The 16,059-nt window shown below is 40.5% G+C and overlaps 1 protein-coding gene across 1 annotated transcript; it reads right to left on the minus strand.

Moving 5' to 3' along the window:
- Positions 1-125: 125 nt before the first annotated feature.
- On the minus strand, positions 126-14,592 carry cfap92 (cilia and flagella associated protein 92 (putative)). The gene is made up of 15 exons (XM_080890805.1): positions 14,544-14,592; positions 14,368-14,455; positions 12,604-12,843; positions 12,269-12,450; positions 11,876-12,092; positions 11,230-11,349; positions 11,042-11,137; positions 10,750-10,934; positions 9,776-10,611; positions 9,460-9,654; positions 8,510-8,774; positions 8,264-8,428; positions 7,504-7,686; positions 7,047-7,197; positions 126-499 (listed from the first exon to the last, which is right to left on the minus strand). The coding sequence occupies exons 3-15, from the start codon at positions 12,794-12,796 to the stop codon at positions 180-182; spliced, it is 3,108 nt and encodes a 1,035-aa protein (XP_080746931.1). The 5' UTR covers positions 12,797-12,843; positions 14,368-14,455; positions 14,544-14,592; the 3' UTR covers positions 126-179.
- Between the last annotated feature and the right edge of the window lie 1,467 nt (positions 14,593-16,059).

Raw genomic sequence — 16,059 nt, forward strand, 5'->3', positions numbered from 1 at the left:
TGAGAATATTATTGTAACCCTTGAATAAACACAAATGCAGGTCTGTGAAATAAATAAAACACTTTATAGTCATGAATAAACACACCTAGCTGCTCGTTTGTTAAGTGCCTCTAGCTTACCGTAAGCTAATCCAGTCACATACAAGAGTTCTGACCTTAACTTTCCCTTAATGATCAGTTTTAGTTGTCTGCATGGTTATTCTGAAGGCTTTTCATGTTGTTGAGCTGTACTCTTTTGTACTGAATTCTGAGTGCCACTTGGAATGAGTGGAAATGCTGTACCTTAAGTATCATGCCTGGTTTCCTCAGTGAATATTTCTTTGGCAGATCTTTCAGTATATCCTGAGTTCTCTCCAGGTTTCCTTTCATGTGACACTTGAATTGTTGGACGGGGCTGTTGTCTGCTGAGTTAACGTTGCTGCCGTCAGGAAGCAGCTGCTTCTTCCACCGGCTGTACTGAGCTCTGGCTGCTTGGAGCTGCTCCTGCTGTAGACGATCTCCTGAGGATCAACAGCGCACACGCTTAACTCTGTGGATCAACAACTCCAAAGAGTTCATCCTGTAAACTTCATACAGCTGATAAACTTAACAGGCGTGGTGTGGTTTTAGCTTACAACAGAGTTGGAAAAATATAACATGGCACACATTAACGAGTAACTCTGTACACTGCTGAGATCAATTAAGCTTCTGCCCGACCAAATTTATTCTCCAGCTCAGTCTGGGAGTGTGTTACTCAGCAGCAAAGACTTCTACTGGCTTAAATATCTGCCATCTGGAGCTTCAATCAAAATGGATCAATACTGGCCTTTAGTACAGTGAAAAAGCTTGCAGCGTACACAGACATAGGAAAATCCACTCTTAGATATTCTGTGCTTTGCTAGATGTTGGCTTTGAGACTATAGGCTGTAACTGTCACATGATGTATGCTCCCATGTTTTTGTCCAGTTTTGTCTGCTTTTAAAAATGAAGCTGAGCCTAGTCTTCTCATGAAGTTGCAGACAAACTGCAATAAAGTTGCAGACAAACAGTTCGTGAGTGGAGAAAAGTAAAAGTGCATCACAGCTCCACTGAAGACTTGACAGACTGAAAAAGACAACATTTCAACCCCATCAGAATTACAACAAGAGCCCAAACTGTGACATTATTACATGCACTTTTGTGAATTCAACTAAACTTCATATGGTCTTCTGACAATGTGTTTCTCTGTCTCACTTAATATTAAGGCATTTTTGGACATATGTATTTGAAGTAGGGGAGCTATCCCTGATCTGCACTTACATATCTAATTCACAGTGTCCCTGAACAAAACACATACATGAAATGTAAGCACACCGTATGTCTCATTAAATGTTACCAAACATGTAACTCACTCGAGATCATAACTCATGTCATAGTGCTGAAATCTAAGAAATATGTTTTTTGTTAGTTGGACAGATCACAGATCTGCCTTTGTGCCACAGGAAAATAGTTCCATGGTGGAGTTACATCTGAAAGGAAAACTGTCTCTTGAAAATGCATTAAAGATGTTGCCCTCTGTTGTGAATGTTTAAAACCTTATTGGAGTGCTGTGTTGTGGTTTTTGTTAACTGCTTTCATTTGGCGTTTGTTTATTTCTGTCTGACAACCTGCTGGCATGCCGGGATACATCATCCACTGGAACCACTGTGTCTAATTTCCAACTAATATAAAAAATTTTAATATTTAATCATTATTATGTTCATGTAAATAGGTCACTTACTACATACTTTTTTCCTTAAACTAATTCTTGGGTGCTTTGTTTTGATCAGAATCAGGAAAATCAATGTAGCTCTACGTCAGCAGTACAGCTTTAAATGAAACCTTGTGGTTTCATGACATGCTTGTATACTGAGTTAGTGTCTGCATCACTTGTGAACTAAAGAATTGTGGGATTTTTCACCTTTCTGAAAGGTCAAAAAGGACCCTCTTACACAAATAAAATAGATAAACTACTCTCGGTCAGATACCAGTAAGGCACAACATTATGAGCACCTGCCTAGTATTGTGTTGGTCCCCCCCTTTTGCTGACCCATCATCAAATCCATTACACACCTGAAGGTGTGCTGTGGTATCTGAGCCAAGATGTTCACAAAGGATCTGGGGAAGGTTAAGTCAAGAGCTCAAACTCATTGTTTGAGCCTCAAAAACTATTCCTGAATCATTTTTCTTTGTGGCAGGGTGGATTATGGTCTGCAGCAATGCTTAAGTAGGCGACACATGTTAAAGTAGCATCCACATGGGTGAAGGAGGACCCAAGGTTTCCCAGCAGAACATTGTCCAAAGCATCACACTGCCTCCATTGACTTGCTTTCTTCCTATCATGCATCCTTGTGCCAGGTGTTACCCAAGTAACCAATGCACATGCACCCAGCCATCCGCGTGATATGAAAGAAAACACAATTAATCACACCAGGACACCTGCTTCCATTGCTCCGTGGTCCAGTTCTGATCCTCACATGCCCATTGTTACAAGATTCAGCGTGAGCACCCTGACTGCTCTGCGGCCCCATGCACAACAAACTGATGTGTTGTGGGGAGGCTGTAGCTCAGGAGTTAGAACAAGTCATCTGCTAATCAGAGAGATGGTGGTTCAACTCTTTGCTACTCCAGTCTGCCAAATATTCTTGGGCAAGATGTTGAATCTAAAGTTCTGTTCTGTTCAGTTGAGTAAGAATGTGATAGCAGGGCTCTAGACTAACTTTTTGCCATGGGTGCAAATATTTGGTTGCACCTGTGCGACCAACTGTTCGGGTAGCAAAAAAAAAAAAAAAAATCTGCAACCTTCCCTATGGTCAACAACAGACACACATTTTGCCCCTATCGTGGACTAAACCAATCAGAGATAGTCAGGGGCGGGACCTCTCTGATTGGCCGTGGTCCAGTTGAAAGTGCAGGTGGAAGTGGGAGGTGAGTAGCTTGAATAAAGCGATATCAATTCATTAAATCCTGAATCGACTTTTAAATATAACTGTGTTTTGCCAGAAACACCAGATTCTCAGATTAAAGCTCACAAAACCATTTCAACAACAACCGAACAGCAGATGAGAGCAGGTACACGGACTCCACACAAAGACGTAAACACAGACCCGACGCATCAGAATCAACTTTGTCTTTCTCGGCTTTCTCACCCGATGGCCCGTAGACGGTCACGCTGTTGGAGCTCAGCGATTCTGATGCGTGCGGTCCGCGCTGTGTTTACGTCTTTTTGCGCTGATTCTGAGCTGCAGGTTTTGTCTCTCTCCAACCAAAATTCACCGAGCCAGCAGCAAAAGAAGCAGCAAACTGCGCTTCACATTTGATCAATGTCGTCATGAATTTTGCTGTTTTGCTTCCACGACTATTAAAATCACACTCCATGCACAGCTAGCTCTCTCTCTCTCTCTCTCTCTCTGTACTTCAAGAACAGTTTCTCGTCTCCAATCTGTTTTCTGTATTATTCATTCGCTTATTACCCACCAGTCTACCGCTGTTTACAGCGCTGTCGGCTGCTGTCTTTTTCTTTTCTTTTTTTCACTTAAATGACCTCGGACAAGAAAGCCTGTTTTTTCTGTTGTTCAATACTGAAGAAATTTAAACTTTATATGCAGAACATTGTAGAATATTTTTAAGGTTATCTGCTATAAAAAGCCAGACCAGGAAAATCTCCTTCATGTTTTCCTGTGTTTTATTCTCAGTTACTTTCACACAAAGGCATCTGCTGTGATGTTCACAATTCTGATGAAGTCAGTACTGATAAATGATCAGAATTATAATATTTCTGACTGTCTGAGGCTAAATTGAATCGAATCGGGACTTTGAAAACCAGAATCGAATGGATTATAGAAATCAGTGATGATACCCAGCCCTAGTGAGCAGCCTAGGCACGACAGAAGTGGATGTAGCTGTAATAGGAAAAGAACTATTGCTAACTTTTCTGTTAAGGCCAGATCCTTCTGAAATTCATAGCCAGTGCTCTGACACGGTGGCATCAATCTTTGAATGCTGAAAAAGCACAGTGTATCCAGAAAAACACATTATATTATATAAATTATTATAAAATTTGTGTGCGCCTAACTTTTGTGCCGGTACGCCTAACTTTTTAAAGTTAGGCGTACCGGTACGCCCATGGCAAAAAGTTAGTCTAGAGCCCTGCTCTAAGGGCATTTTACGACACTGGGGTGGCATCTGCTATCTTTTATGCTGTGGTCTGCTGGAGGAGTGGATTGGCAGAGAGGGACAGGGGGAAACTCAACAAACTGGTCAAGAGGGCCAGCTCTGTCCTGGACTGTCCGCAGAAGTCCATCGAGCAGGTTGGGGAGGAGAGGATGTTGTCTAAGCTAACATCCATCATGTGAGACTGTACAAGCACCGAGCAGCTCGTTCAGCAGTAGACTTTTACACCCACAGTGTAGGAAGGAGCGCTACCGCAGGTCATTCTTACCAGAAGCTGTCAAACTCTATAACACAGTTTAACATCCTTTGGTCATCTTACTCACCAGCTGTTTGTTCACTGTACATTTTATACTGTACATATCCCTGTACAATTTTTCTATACATATTTCTGTACATTGTTACCTGTGTATACGAACTTCAGTTGCTTATGTATATAGGACCACTTTGTGTCTTCCTTTTATATTTTATATTCCCCTTGCTATAAGAGCTGTGTAACACTGAAATTTCACTTTCTATTCTATTCTATTCTAACTAGTTAAAGTCAGGGTGATATTTCTCTGGACCAAGGGAGTCTGAATAGAATGTCCCAGACTAGGGATGTTCGATATAACGATATATATCGGATGACGATATAAAAACGTCTATCGTTTTATTTTACACTATCGTTTGTTTCGTGGTGTCGCAAAATAAACTGTTTACGGCAATATTTTTTCATGGTTTTGATGGTCACTGTAGTGGCTAAATTAATTTCTTAAAGTTCTCTCTTTTATATTTTATATAACCACACTACGGACGGATAAGCGACTGTTTTTATGCATTGTCGTTAGCAACAACGACGGTAAAACCATCCCGTGTCCGCTTGTTTATTTTCCACATAAGCCTTTCACAATAAAGCTCAAGATCGTGTTGAGACTTTTCAAAATAAACTGAATTACGTGAAAGAGTATGCCGTGTTTATGGATGAGAAGCAAAAAAGAGCCGCCAGGTGCTAAAAAATAAACCTTAGACTCAAACGTTAGAACAGGCTTTTCCCCGCAGCACGCCGTGTAATAAATACTCACAAAGAAAACTGCGGCCGTTACTTATGTCTAAAAATGTATCGTTTCATGCATCAGTTAAAACACTGTTCCAAGTACACGACGCCCAGCTGGAAACACTTCACGCAAGTCGAGCTGCCCGAGATTCACAGAATTTACAGAAAATGTTACATTTTGTGATTTATATTGTTATCGGGAAGATAGATGTCTTATATTGGGATATGAGATTTTGGTCATATCGCACAGCCCTATCCCAGACTAATACACAAGAACGGTCAAAGAAAAATGAAGATAATGTTTTGGAATGTCCAAATTAAAGGTGTGACCTTAATCAAAGAGAAGTGTTGAGAAATAACAGGAATGATGAGTGGACTAGTTCTTATATAGTGCTCTACCTGTCTCATTCGCCCATTCTTTCAATGCTTAAGCCCTGTCTCTCTAAAGCTGACACATCAAAGAGCAACTTGGGGGTCTGAAGTACTTCCAGGGATTGAACCATCAACCGCTCAATTAATAGATGACCTGCTGCTACAGCTATCCCAGTTATACTTGAAAAAAGGAACAAGTATAATTATCTCTACTTGGAAATTGTATATTTACACAATTGCTGAGGGGTTTGTGAGCTTTTTCTTGCAACTGTAACTACTTTAGTGCAGATCATGGATTTTGTCTGTTTCTCGATGAACTCCACAATACTAGTAAGATGAATGCAATAAAAATCCTCAGGTACGAACACTAAGTTCCAGATGATGCTGCAGTCATCGAATAAAACACAGATGTAACCACATCGTTTCAATTATGACCATTCATTCATTTCTACCATCCTGCAGCAAAGCATTTCATAACAGTGCGAGCTAAAGGACAATTTGTGTTTTCATATAAAGATAAACTCTTTCATTTGAAATATCAGCAACTGTATATGGTCTTAGAGGGTTGGGGCAGCTTTTTACTTTTTTGAATGTTGTTTGTCTGATATGCCACGTGAGGCTGCATATTACATTTTTAGTAAGATTCAGTCATTAATCTACACACTTCAGATCTGTCCTTTTAATTGCTAAAATTTACATACATCTTAATATTGTCTACAATACTTTGCCTCACAGAGTTCAGGCTGTGCTGAAGAATAAAGGTGGTCATACAAAATACTGACTTCCAAGTGGATGAGAAATGTCTGTTTTTGGCTCATATAAAGTATTTCCATGTATATTTGAACATGTTTTGCTTCTCAAGCAGCTCAAGACTTTTGCACAGTACTGTGTAACAGATATAGTACTACAGAAAAGAGTAAGAAATGTACATTAAGTGCCACTTCTCTGAAGACACATCTGCAATAAAGACAGTGAGGCCAGCCACAAACACACCTCTGTCCATGCTTTTCATTTACAAACTTGACACGGCGCCTCTTTAGTAAATCCTGACAATAAATGTTCAACCCTAAACGTTGGTTTTACACTTTAGTAAATCTGGATTTCCATTTGAGGAACCAGAGTCTAAACAAAAAGATTCACATAGACTTGCCACACACGAAAGTGTGTACAGTGAGGTTGTGCTTTCCAAGAGTTCAGGAACTCTGATGATGCACTGAATCTACAGTGATTGGTCAAATATGCTAGATTTTTTTCTCCTGTCATTTTTAAATACTACATCTGCCAACACATTAAGTTTGTTCGTGTATGGTCTTAATGATGGAGAAAGATTTAATGATACTGGGACTGCAGGCAAAGTTCAGACATTCAGAGGAACCTTGTTGTGCTTTGGACTCTTCAGAGGGTAAATAAGCATAAAAAGGCACTTAAAGATCCTGCACTTCAGCTATTAAGTTCCTTAATTGTGTCCATACCAGCCAGGTAGATGGTCACGGGAGAGGTGCTGAAGAACCGGGGAGGTTTCCTGTAGAGCTCAAAGTCCTCCGAGTGTTGAGTCCAGGGCCATGTGTCGCGTGAAAGTGTGGGTTTCAGTGTGTTGGCATGTAGGATGTTCTCCCTCCACGGCTGGAAGCACACTGAATTATCAACTACAAAACACTATCATCACATAACCTTTGAAGATTAGGCAGATGTTTCAAAGAACTTACAAATGTTTTCTTACTGCCATTGGATAATAAATAATTGTGTGCTCACGACAACTGAAGCAACAGAAGGGCTAATATTATTAGTCATGTCATATTACATGCTATTCTATACCTAACCTAAACATACTGGCTCATGGTCATGGTCATCCTTGTCCCATGTGTATTCATAGTAATACCAATAAACCTATTTCTCTTCTGTTGCACAGTACTTGCAAATGAACTTTACCTTTCTCAGCTCTTCCACACGAGCTTCATCTGGGTGGTTAGGGTGCACTTTGGACTTGCTCGTGCTAATATTCCAAAATGTAGATGTAGAAGAAGATCTAGCATTGGTTTTCCATGGAATGTCTCCTGGGTCCACTGTTGCACTGTTATACCGTTGACTGTAGGTAAACCTGCGCCCAGGCACCTGAGGCAGTCAGAAAAATTACTTAGCTTCATTATGTTCATTATGTATAGACTATTCTGCAAGCTAGAATGACACCGTGTGTCAGAAAAGGTTGAAAAATACATTTAAAGATACACTAAGTCATTCTTGAGGTTATTTAATAGAAAAAAAAATGTTGTACTCATAAATATACATTGATTAGGTTTGTGTGTAATTACATTTATTCCATTAAAAATACACAGGCGCAGGTGCCGGTTGGATCCCCGCCATCTGGAATACAGCGGCCGAGGTGGATAGCACCATTCCGCCTAATCACATTTTATGTATAAGGCTAATAATCAGCCACATGTGTAGCACACCTCATAAGTTATTTTTAAATGACTCTTTTAACGAGAGAGCAGTGGTGGAAGAAGAGAAAAACCCAATGTTAATGACAATATTTTATGTCTTTGTGATGTGACTGGAAAAGCTGGTCAAATCCATGAGATTGTACAGACAGAGGGCTTTCTTACAATGGCATTGTAAGAACACCTTACAATGGTACTTTCTTGGTACTATACTATACTCTGATATGTTAGAGACAGCATGCTACACACACCTTGGCCATCTCTTTGCAGAGCAGTTCCCTAGCTCGCTCATTTGAGTTGAAGGTCTGGATGCTGTAGTTGTGTGCTGTTCTTCCTGCAGCCATGTCTATCCTTAACACTGCAGCCTCTGGCTTCTGCAACTGCTCTCTCTGCTCTTGCACCTTTTTAATATTTTCCTGGAATATAATGATACACATGACTGGATCTGTTAATAAAACGCTTCAAGTAAGTGTATAGTACTATAGGATATCACAAACCTGAACAAAGTCTTTCAGCTGCTGGAGAGGCCTGTTCTGTTTCCATGTGATGTACTCTGTGTTATGTGTGCTGATGGGCCCATGTCTTTTCATCCTGATAGGCAGAGTGGGAATGCTCCCTTCAGTGTTTGCCCGAACCTTTTGCTCCCTCTTCTCAGCATATAAACCAAATACACTGCTCAAGCTGAGAATCATGTCAGCTGAGGGGAACAGGTTGTACTCCACCACCTCTTTAAGCTGCTTCACTTGACAAAGCTGGCTTAACCTAAGAAAAAGGATAAATTACACAATTTATACATTTTATACCGAATTGTTTGTTTTATATTTGACATATTCATTTTGATCCAAGGGTCCTTTACTAGCCAACTAACCAAAGACGAGAGTCTTTTCAGATCAACTTGGTTAGCAAGAAGTGAATCTGACTCTGAAACTGAGTACACCACACAGTCACTGTATACATAAAATGTAAAACAAAACAAAAGAACAAAAAAATGCCAAATATCCAGTATAAGGTGGAAGCAGTCAGTCAATGTGAACCTCTCAATAAGACATGCAAATTTTTGCTAGCTGTCAGCTCATTGTTCTGGTTTAACAGCTTGCACCTTTCTTTGCTCTTTTTCTGTTTACTCCCATTAACTCTGATTTTCAGGTGCAGTTGTCTTTACTGGCAACCCTTTACTTTATTAAATGTAGGCTCCAGATTGTAGAACAAAACAGTTGGGGACTACCTGATGAATAGAGAACAGCAGTTAACTTTAACTTAAGGGCTGGATATAAATAGAAGCTGGTGAAGACCAAATCATATTTAAAAAGGGACTGAGCTTTGGAGTTACACACACCAAGTAGCAATGTGGTTTCCAAAAAACACGTCAAATCGAATGCTACGGTTGTTCTGGCTCATCCTCCCACCACCATTATTCACTTAAAATAAATATGTCTAATTCAGCTACCTTGACAAAGCCTGAAAGCAGGGTTGGGGGATCGTGCCTCTAACGTAGATCTGAGACTTTTTCATGATGGTCTCTAGTGACTGACTCAGATGGATAGGACTCAGGCTCATGTCTAGTGAGTCATAGATGCGTCTGAAGAAAACCAGGTTTGAATTATATAGCACTGTCACCTGCTCCTCCTCACTCCCACGTAGCCTGCAAAACATCACACAAACTACAGCACCCTCAATGGAATCTCAACACTTTATCCAGCAGGCAGCACAGGTGAAAATTGTTAACACCGGCTGTTGGGACAAGACAGCACGGGTTGGCTTACTTCATAGGAATGGCTTCCCAGAGTCTCTTCACTGTTTTTTGTTTGAGCCCTTCAAGGACAAAGATGTGGGTCTTCTTATCTATCACATGAAACCCTGAAACAAAATCCAGATCCTTGGTCTCACTGTGCTCAAAATTCATTTGGTAATTTGACAGGGCTGTCTCTATGTTTTCCACTGAGCGTGAGCCCAGATGGAAAGCTGCCGCATTGATTTGCAGTATCTCCGACCTCAGCTTGGTCATCGCAGAGGAGTTGCTGTATCCAAAGAGGTAGACAATGCGGCCAAACGGACCCTTACAGGAGTCCTCATCACAGCTGTCATTCTGAACACTGAATGGGCAAGTTATCTCGACTTTGACTTTGAGTTGAGAATTGGCAGCGTAATAATGGCCTTGTGGCATTGGCTTCTCTGACATCTTCCTCTTGTGTGGGCTTCGCTCCCTGTCCAGTAGCAAAGGGCTGCATTTAACTGGCAAGCACACCTTTAGACTTTTCTTCCCCAGCAGTAGCTCAGAGAGGTTTAGTTTTGCAATACCATGAGGATTAATGGCTGAAGACTTCTGCTGTAATACCGATCCACCGAACTGGATGTCATGCTCTGACACAGTCCCAAGTGTCTGGGTTTTCAGCGCTTCCGATTTTTGGTCACGATCATGAACCTCTATCTCCAGAGGTGGACCGGATAGGAACTCGTATAGCTCTTTACGACTCATCAAACCAGTCAAGATTACATTCACATCTCTGAAGTAGATGTTGGTGTCCTGCTTGTGATAGTTTGTCCTGTGTTCATTTAAATTATGGAACTTATACTGGCAATAAACGGGCATACATTTCTCCTGAAAAAGAAATCATCCAGAAAATGACTCAGAGCTGAAAGTTGAAACCACAGCCCACTACCAGAAAGGGCAGACTGGGTAAGAAATAAATTGAACACATAGAAAGGTGTCAAAACTAAAACGATGTGTACATCCCACCTGTAGGATGTGAAAAGGCACTGACGATGAAGGCAGTGAAGTGGCTGACAAAATTGTGATAACAAGTGGATTGAGTTCAGCCTTCAGTTGGTCTGACATCAGTGGTTCATCCAGAGAAATGTTGAAGATGATCTCAAAAACCCCAGAAGAACAGACTGGGATGTTCTCAGTCAGTGAGTTCTCACCTGACAGTCAGAAAATACAAGCTTACATAAGAAAATAGGAACAGTGCTTTGTTTTCAGCTGACCAGCACTGGTCCAGGCTGTGCCCGTGATTATGAGATTGACTCACCTGCCAACAAACAAACAGGGCTGATTTCAAATGATGCAGTGCCACTATCTCTGATGGCATCGAGGTCATGATAATCACTCGTGGTTTTTTCAAAACCTGTTTTAAGTTTGAAAAAATGTATTCATTAAGAAGTATAAAAGTATGACACACTGATATACATAAAATATTCATTGTTGTAATGCACATACCCGTTTCTGGTCCCACATCTGGACTGAGATCAACACAAAAATTGCTTCTTTGTCTTTTAGATGTGTGTGTCTTATTTTCACACAGGCTCCTCAGCTTGTTCACCATCGTCTCAATACAACCTGAGTAAAAATATAAAGTTCATAATTCCATAACACAATAGGAGGGTTTTTCCTGGCTCACGCCGGGTTTCCGGGCTTTGGATGGTGACTAATCACAGAGACTGTGTTTCCTTACTTAACAGACGTCTCTGTAGTCCCCTGTAATTTCTGGCCATTTGATTCTTGAGTCAATTGAAGCCCTTGTAAATCAAACTGGTTAAAGCATTTCTATCCCTCTAAAGGCAAGTGTGTCATATTTGATACACGGGTTTTTGTGATTATAAATTGCCAATGGGTGTGAATGGTTGCCAGCCTCTTTGTGCTAGAGACAGCAAATCTGTCCAGGCTGTACCCTGCCTCTCGATCTATGATAGCTGAGGTAGGCTCCAGCCCCCTGCGACCCCAATAAGGATAAGCGGAAGAAAATGAATGGATATAATTTTCTGGCGATTACTTCATGGTTCAGACAGAAAGCTGAAAACTCTTTTTATGCTGAATAGGTGTAATATTTTGATCATTTTTAAGAAAATTGGAAATGGATGCTCACCGCACTCTGTTTCATCCTCAGACAGCTCCTGTGACAGTTTGAAGGCTCTGACTCTTTCGTAGCGGGCTTGGCTGCAAAGTTTATCCTTAGTGTTCCAAATCTGAAGCCTGATCTTATGAGGTAGAAGACTGATGAGCACATCCCTGTTGAGTCCGATGTTAAACTTCTGGGCCCAGCCAACCCAAATCTGATCTCCCTCAAGCCACGTTCTTAGAATCTGTTCACATTTATTTTTGCATTAGACAAACTCAAAGTTGTATTCAACAGCAGCCTGAGCAGTCAACTATTTACCGTAACTCTACACCACGAGATACTCCCATCCACTTATGATGTTCATGAATTGTTCATTAATGTCACACACACACATACACAAACAAAGAGGATCCTATTTACCTTGCACTCGTCTTCTCTGTATATTTTTGCTGCCGGCCCAAATACTAGTATGTCCACTTTAACCGTCTCAGTATCACCTGGCAACAATTTGTATTCAATATGATAGCAGCTCTGAGCTTTGTGGACCGACACATTCTTTGATTTCATTGCTTTCTCAGAATCTTCAGGAGCACTGACTTCCCCTGCAAGAGGCCAAATGTGCAGGAATGAGATTTAGAATCAAAACACTATTACATTACAGCAGATATGTAGAGCCTGTCAAATTCAACCGTCTCACTCTGACCATCTAAACAGAGCTAATAATAATTGTTTATATGTTCTGTGGACCATCTTACCCTGTGGAACGGCTAGAGCTATGTAAACTGTCCATGTGACGTAGTAGGCACTGTCATCTGTTTGCACTTTAATATCCTCATATGAATCGGTGCTGGACAACAGTTCAGTCTCAAAGACGAGGACTTCTTTCTGTTCTTTCTCTGAAATGTTTTCGTCATCACAGGTTGGGTTACAAACACTCTTCTCTGACATGTTGCCTTTTGGGTCAGACTTTGCTGGAATAGTTTCCCTGGAAAACACTGAAAGAAAACAGCAAATGAAGCTACGCCAAAACCTTTTGGGATTTTCTTACCTGGATGATTGAGCATGCATCAAGACAAATGATGATACATTTTACATGGAAATGTGTAATTGTGAGGAAGCAGCTTATCACAATCCTAGCCCAATCCCTTGCTTGACCGCTATGCTGAGTGGATCAGGCAGTTTTCTTATGCAAGGGGGTTTGACATCAAGGTCTGGCTCCACTTTTCTCTTTGAAAGAAAGAGTTGCTGCAAATCCAAACTGTTCTGTGTAATCAAGTTTATCCTGTGATGTAACATTTCTATCCTGATGAAAATGCCTCATCCACAGTGCACAGAGGCTCGCTGAATGGTTTGATGAGGACAATATGATTCACAGATCTAAAGCAAGATGGAAGGTTTTAGATAGAGCTCTCCACTACCCTCATCAGACAACCAAATGAGAGAATATCCTTTGTTAGAATGGTTTTCAGCCTTCAAGTAGCACAGAGGTAAAGCAGAGAATCAATATACAGGCCTGATGTGTTCATGGAAAGATGGCCCAACACTGTCCTTTGTGTATCATTGTGTAGCATGAATTTGTCCTTTGACACATGTTTATGAAACAGGTATAAAACTAAAAATATTCTTACTTATTTATTCCCTGAAAAAAATGCCAAGCAAACAATCTAGAGCAAGATGCTTGACTACATCTTAATGACACTAATTTTAAGTAACAGAAACAAAAGCTGACCAATACCTTGATCTCAATAACCTTTAATAAGCAGATTTGAAACACTAATACGAGTGTAACAATTTCCAAAGAAAATATGTTTTGGTTCGCACTGAAGTAGATGAATGAATGAATGAATGAAACTTTTTCTTACAAGCTTGATCCTTTGATTATGACATGGAACATGAACAAAAAATAGACTCCTTAATTGTTACTGTTATGTACATATTTTCAGTTCACTAAATACCTAAATCATTTTTGAGAAAACTATTCACCTGACCAGTACACCCTGACACAGATATCAGTGTGGTATGTGCAGCTGGAATTGGGAGATGATATAACTGATGTTTTTCTTGCAGTTTGTGGTGTTGGTTTCAGAATTATCACAGCCCCGCAAACAAATCAGAGATTACTGAGAGATATCCTTATTAAACAAAAGCACAGTAAGTAAGCAACTGAGTTGCATTGTCAAATGTCAAGATACACAAGGGATTAATTACTTATGTAATTGTTCTTGAAGGAAATCTAACTGGAGAGAGGTGGTCCAACCTGTACGTGTGCCATCGCCCTGCCATGTGGCTGTTTCAGCAGGACAATGCCCGCCGCCCCCACCCCGCCTTTGCCAGAGTACCGTAGGTCTTTCTGGCTCAGGTTCGTACCCAGAAACAGCCAGCATTTAGTCCCAATTATTCATGAAAGGCAGCCGGCTCAAATTTGAGTACAAAAATTTGATTTCAGTTTTGCACGGCAATTTCCGCAAAATGTGTAACAGGCCTATAAATATTACAAATTAATTATTAACATACTTTACCGCCTTCGCTCGGTCTCTTTCGTCTCAGATGAAGGTTAGCTTACAGCTTCCTGCAGCCTTTAGAGTCCATTAACTTCAGCGTCACTCACTGTAAACCCGTGACCATGACAAGAGTTTACATTATATCTCAGTTTATATAAATTACACAACGAAACGACATAAAAAGTTCAACCTACGTGATTTTCAGGAGTGCAACGCATGGTGACAACGCAGTGGTTGTCCATGGCAACGGCTGTAGTGAAGGACGTCAGGCGCACCCCTGCCCTCACGCGCCGTTCAGATAAGGAGGCAGCGTCTTTTCCTTCGCTTTCTTTCTTTCCTTTTTTTTTTTTTTGTTTCTTTTCCAAGTTTAATGACAAGTCCAAAATATCCTAGGTTCAAAGTTTTAGGCGGGCTCAGCGCCCAATAATAATATCACGCAGGCAGTGCCTTAATTGATATTTAGGGAATATGCTGTTTGCAATCGTAATCAACCCTTTTCACATTTACAAACCTCAGTTTAACTGGATAAACATTACAATGATACCTTCAAAAGCAACTGAGTTAGTTGGATAACCGGTTGTGGTGTCTAAGAATATGTCTTGGTCTGAGTGAATAATCAGAGATTTCAATTTAATCCACCCGTTTTAGGGTGGAGCCTTTAGTTATCGACCCCAAGGCGAAATGGCTCAGTCATTAAAGAGGTTAAAGAACTATTTGTGGCAAAGCAGATAAGATGAGAAACATGCACAGCATTATTTCACTCTCTTAATCGCAGAAACTGGAAAATCACCATACCACTCCACAGACCTATTTACTGAGCAAACTAGCAACAGAGGGGGTTTTTATATCAGTTTTTGAATTCATACACTACAAAACCTCCCTTTATTATGCAGACTCGGCATTATGTATCTCAGTTTCAGGAGTGGAGAACAACTTTGTAGTCCATCACATGAAAGTAGTGGCAGCCATCCTGTTCAGCCATGTTTCAGTGGGAATCCTGTAAATTGCTGCCATTAATATTCATTTTCTGTACAGAATATTCAGCATTTTAAGTGTGTTACTGGAAAACATGCAAAAAACCCATGAAAAATATGAAAAATGTTATAGCATAACATTCTGAGCTTGATCAGTATGTTTTTTTCTAATAGTTTATCAAGCTCTCTTTCCCATTAAATGATAAAATTGTGGATATTGCTAAATTTTGCTAATACGCTCGGCCTTTCAAATTGAGTCTCACACACTTTGCCATTGCAGTATTTATTTTATTTTATTTTATTTGTTACAAGCTTTTAAATTTGGGATTAGAAGAAGAGGCAGGTGTTTACCGAACCTGAAGTCCCGTCCCTAGCTCTAACCTTTGATGCTGGGTGACTTGGTGGACATTAAATATATTAATAGCTCACTTATTGGGAGGATCAACAGGCTTACATGTAAGTAGATGAGATTTTTCAGGGTACCAGCACTTAAAATAAAATGAAAATCAACAGGGAAAAGTACAGAAGATAACTACAGAACAAAAATGTAACTCCACAGACCGAGCTCACGCATTACATCATGCACAAAGCAAGGTGCAAAAAGTACAAACCCCCCCATAGAAGAGTGTGTTTTCCCTGCACACAGACCATGGAGTGGAATTTTCTTCAGCTTAAAATAAAAGACATTATGCAGCACGGGCTGTAAGTCTCTGGGGCGCCTTACATCTTAACAAAG

This window comes from Rhamphochromis sp. 'chilingali', assembly GCF_963969265.1.
Source record: "Rhamphochromis sp. 'chilingali' genome assembly, chromosome: 9".
NCBI classification, from domain to species: Eukaryota; Metazoa; Chordata; class Actinopteri; order Cichliformes; family Cichlidae; genus Rhamphochromis; species Rhamphochromis sp. 'chilingali'.

Excerpts from the sequence above, each read along its gene's own strand:
- cfap92 (XM_080890805.1), bottom strand. The coding sequence starts at position 12,796 with ATGTCAGAGAAGAGTGTTTGTAACCCAACCTGTGATGACGAAAACATT. Across the intron at positions 8,775-9,459 it reads TGCTTTCAGGCTTTGTCAAG|GTTAAGCCAGCTTTGTCAAG; the intron begins GTAGCTGAATTA and ends CCTTTTTCTTAG. Across the intron at positions 8,429-8,509 it reads AGCTGAAAGACTTTGTTCAG|GAAAATATTAAAAAGGTGCA; the intron begins GTTTGTGATATC and ends ATTATATTCCAG.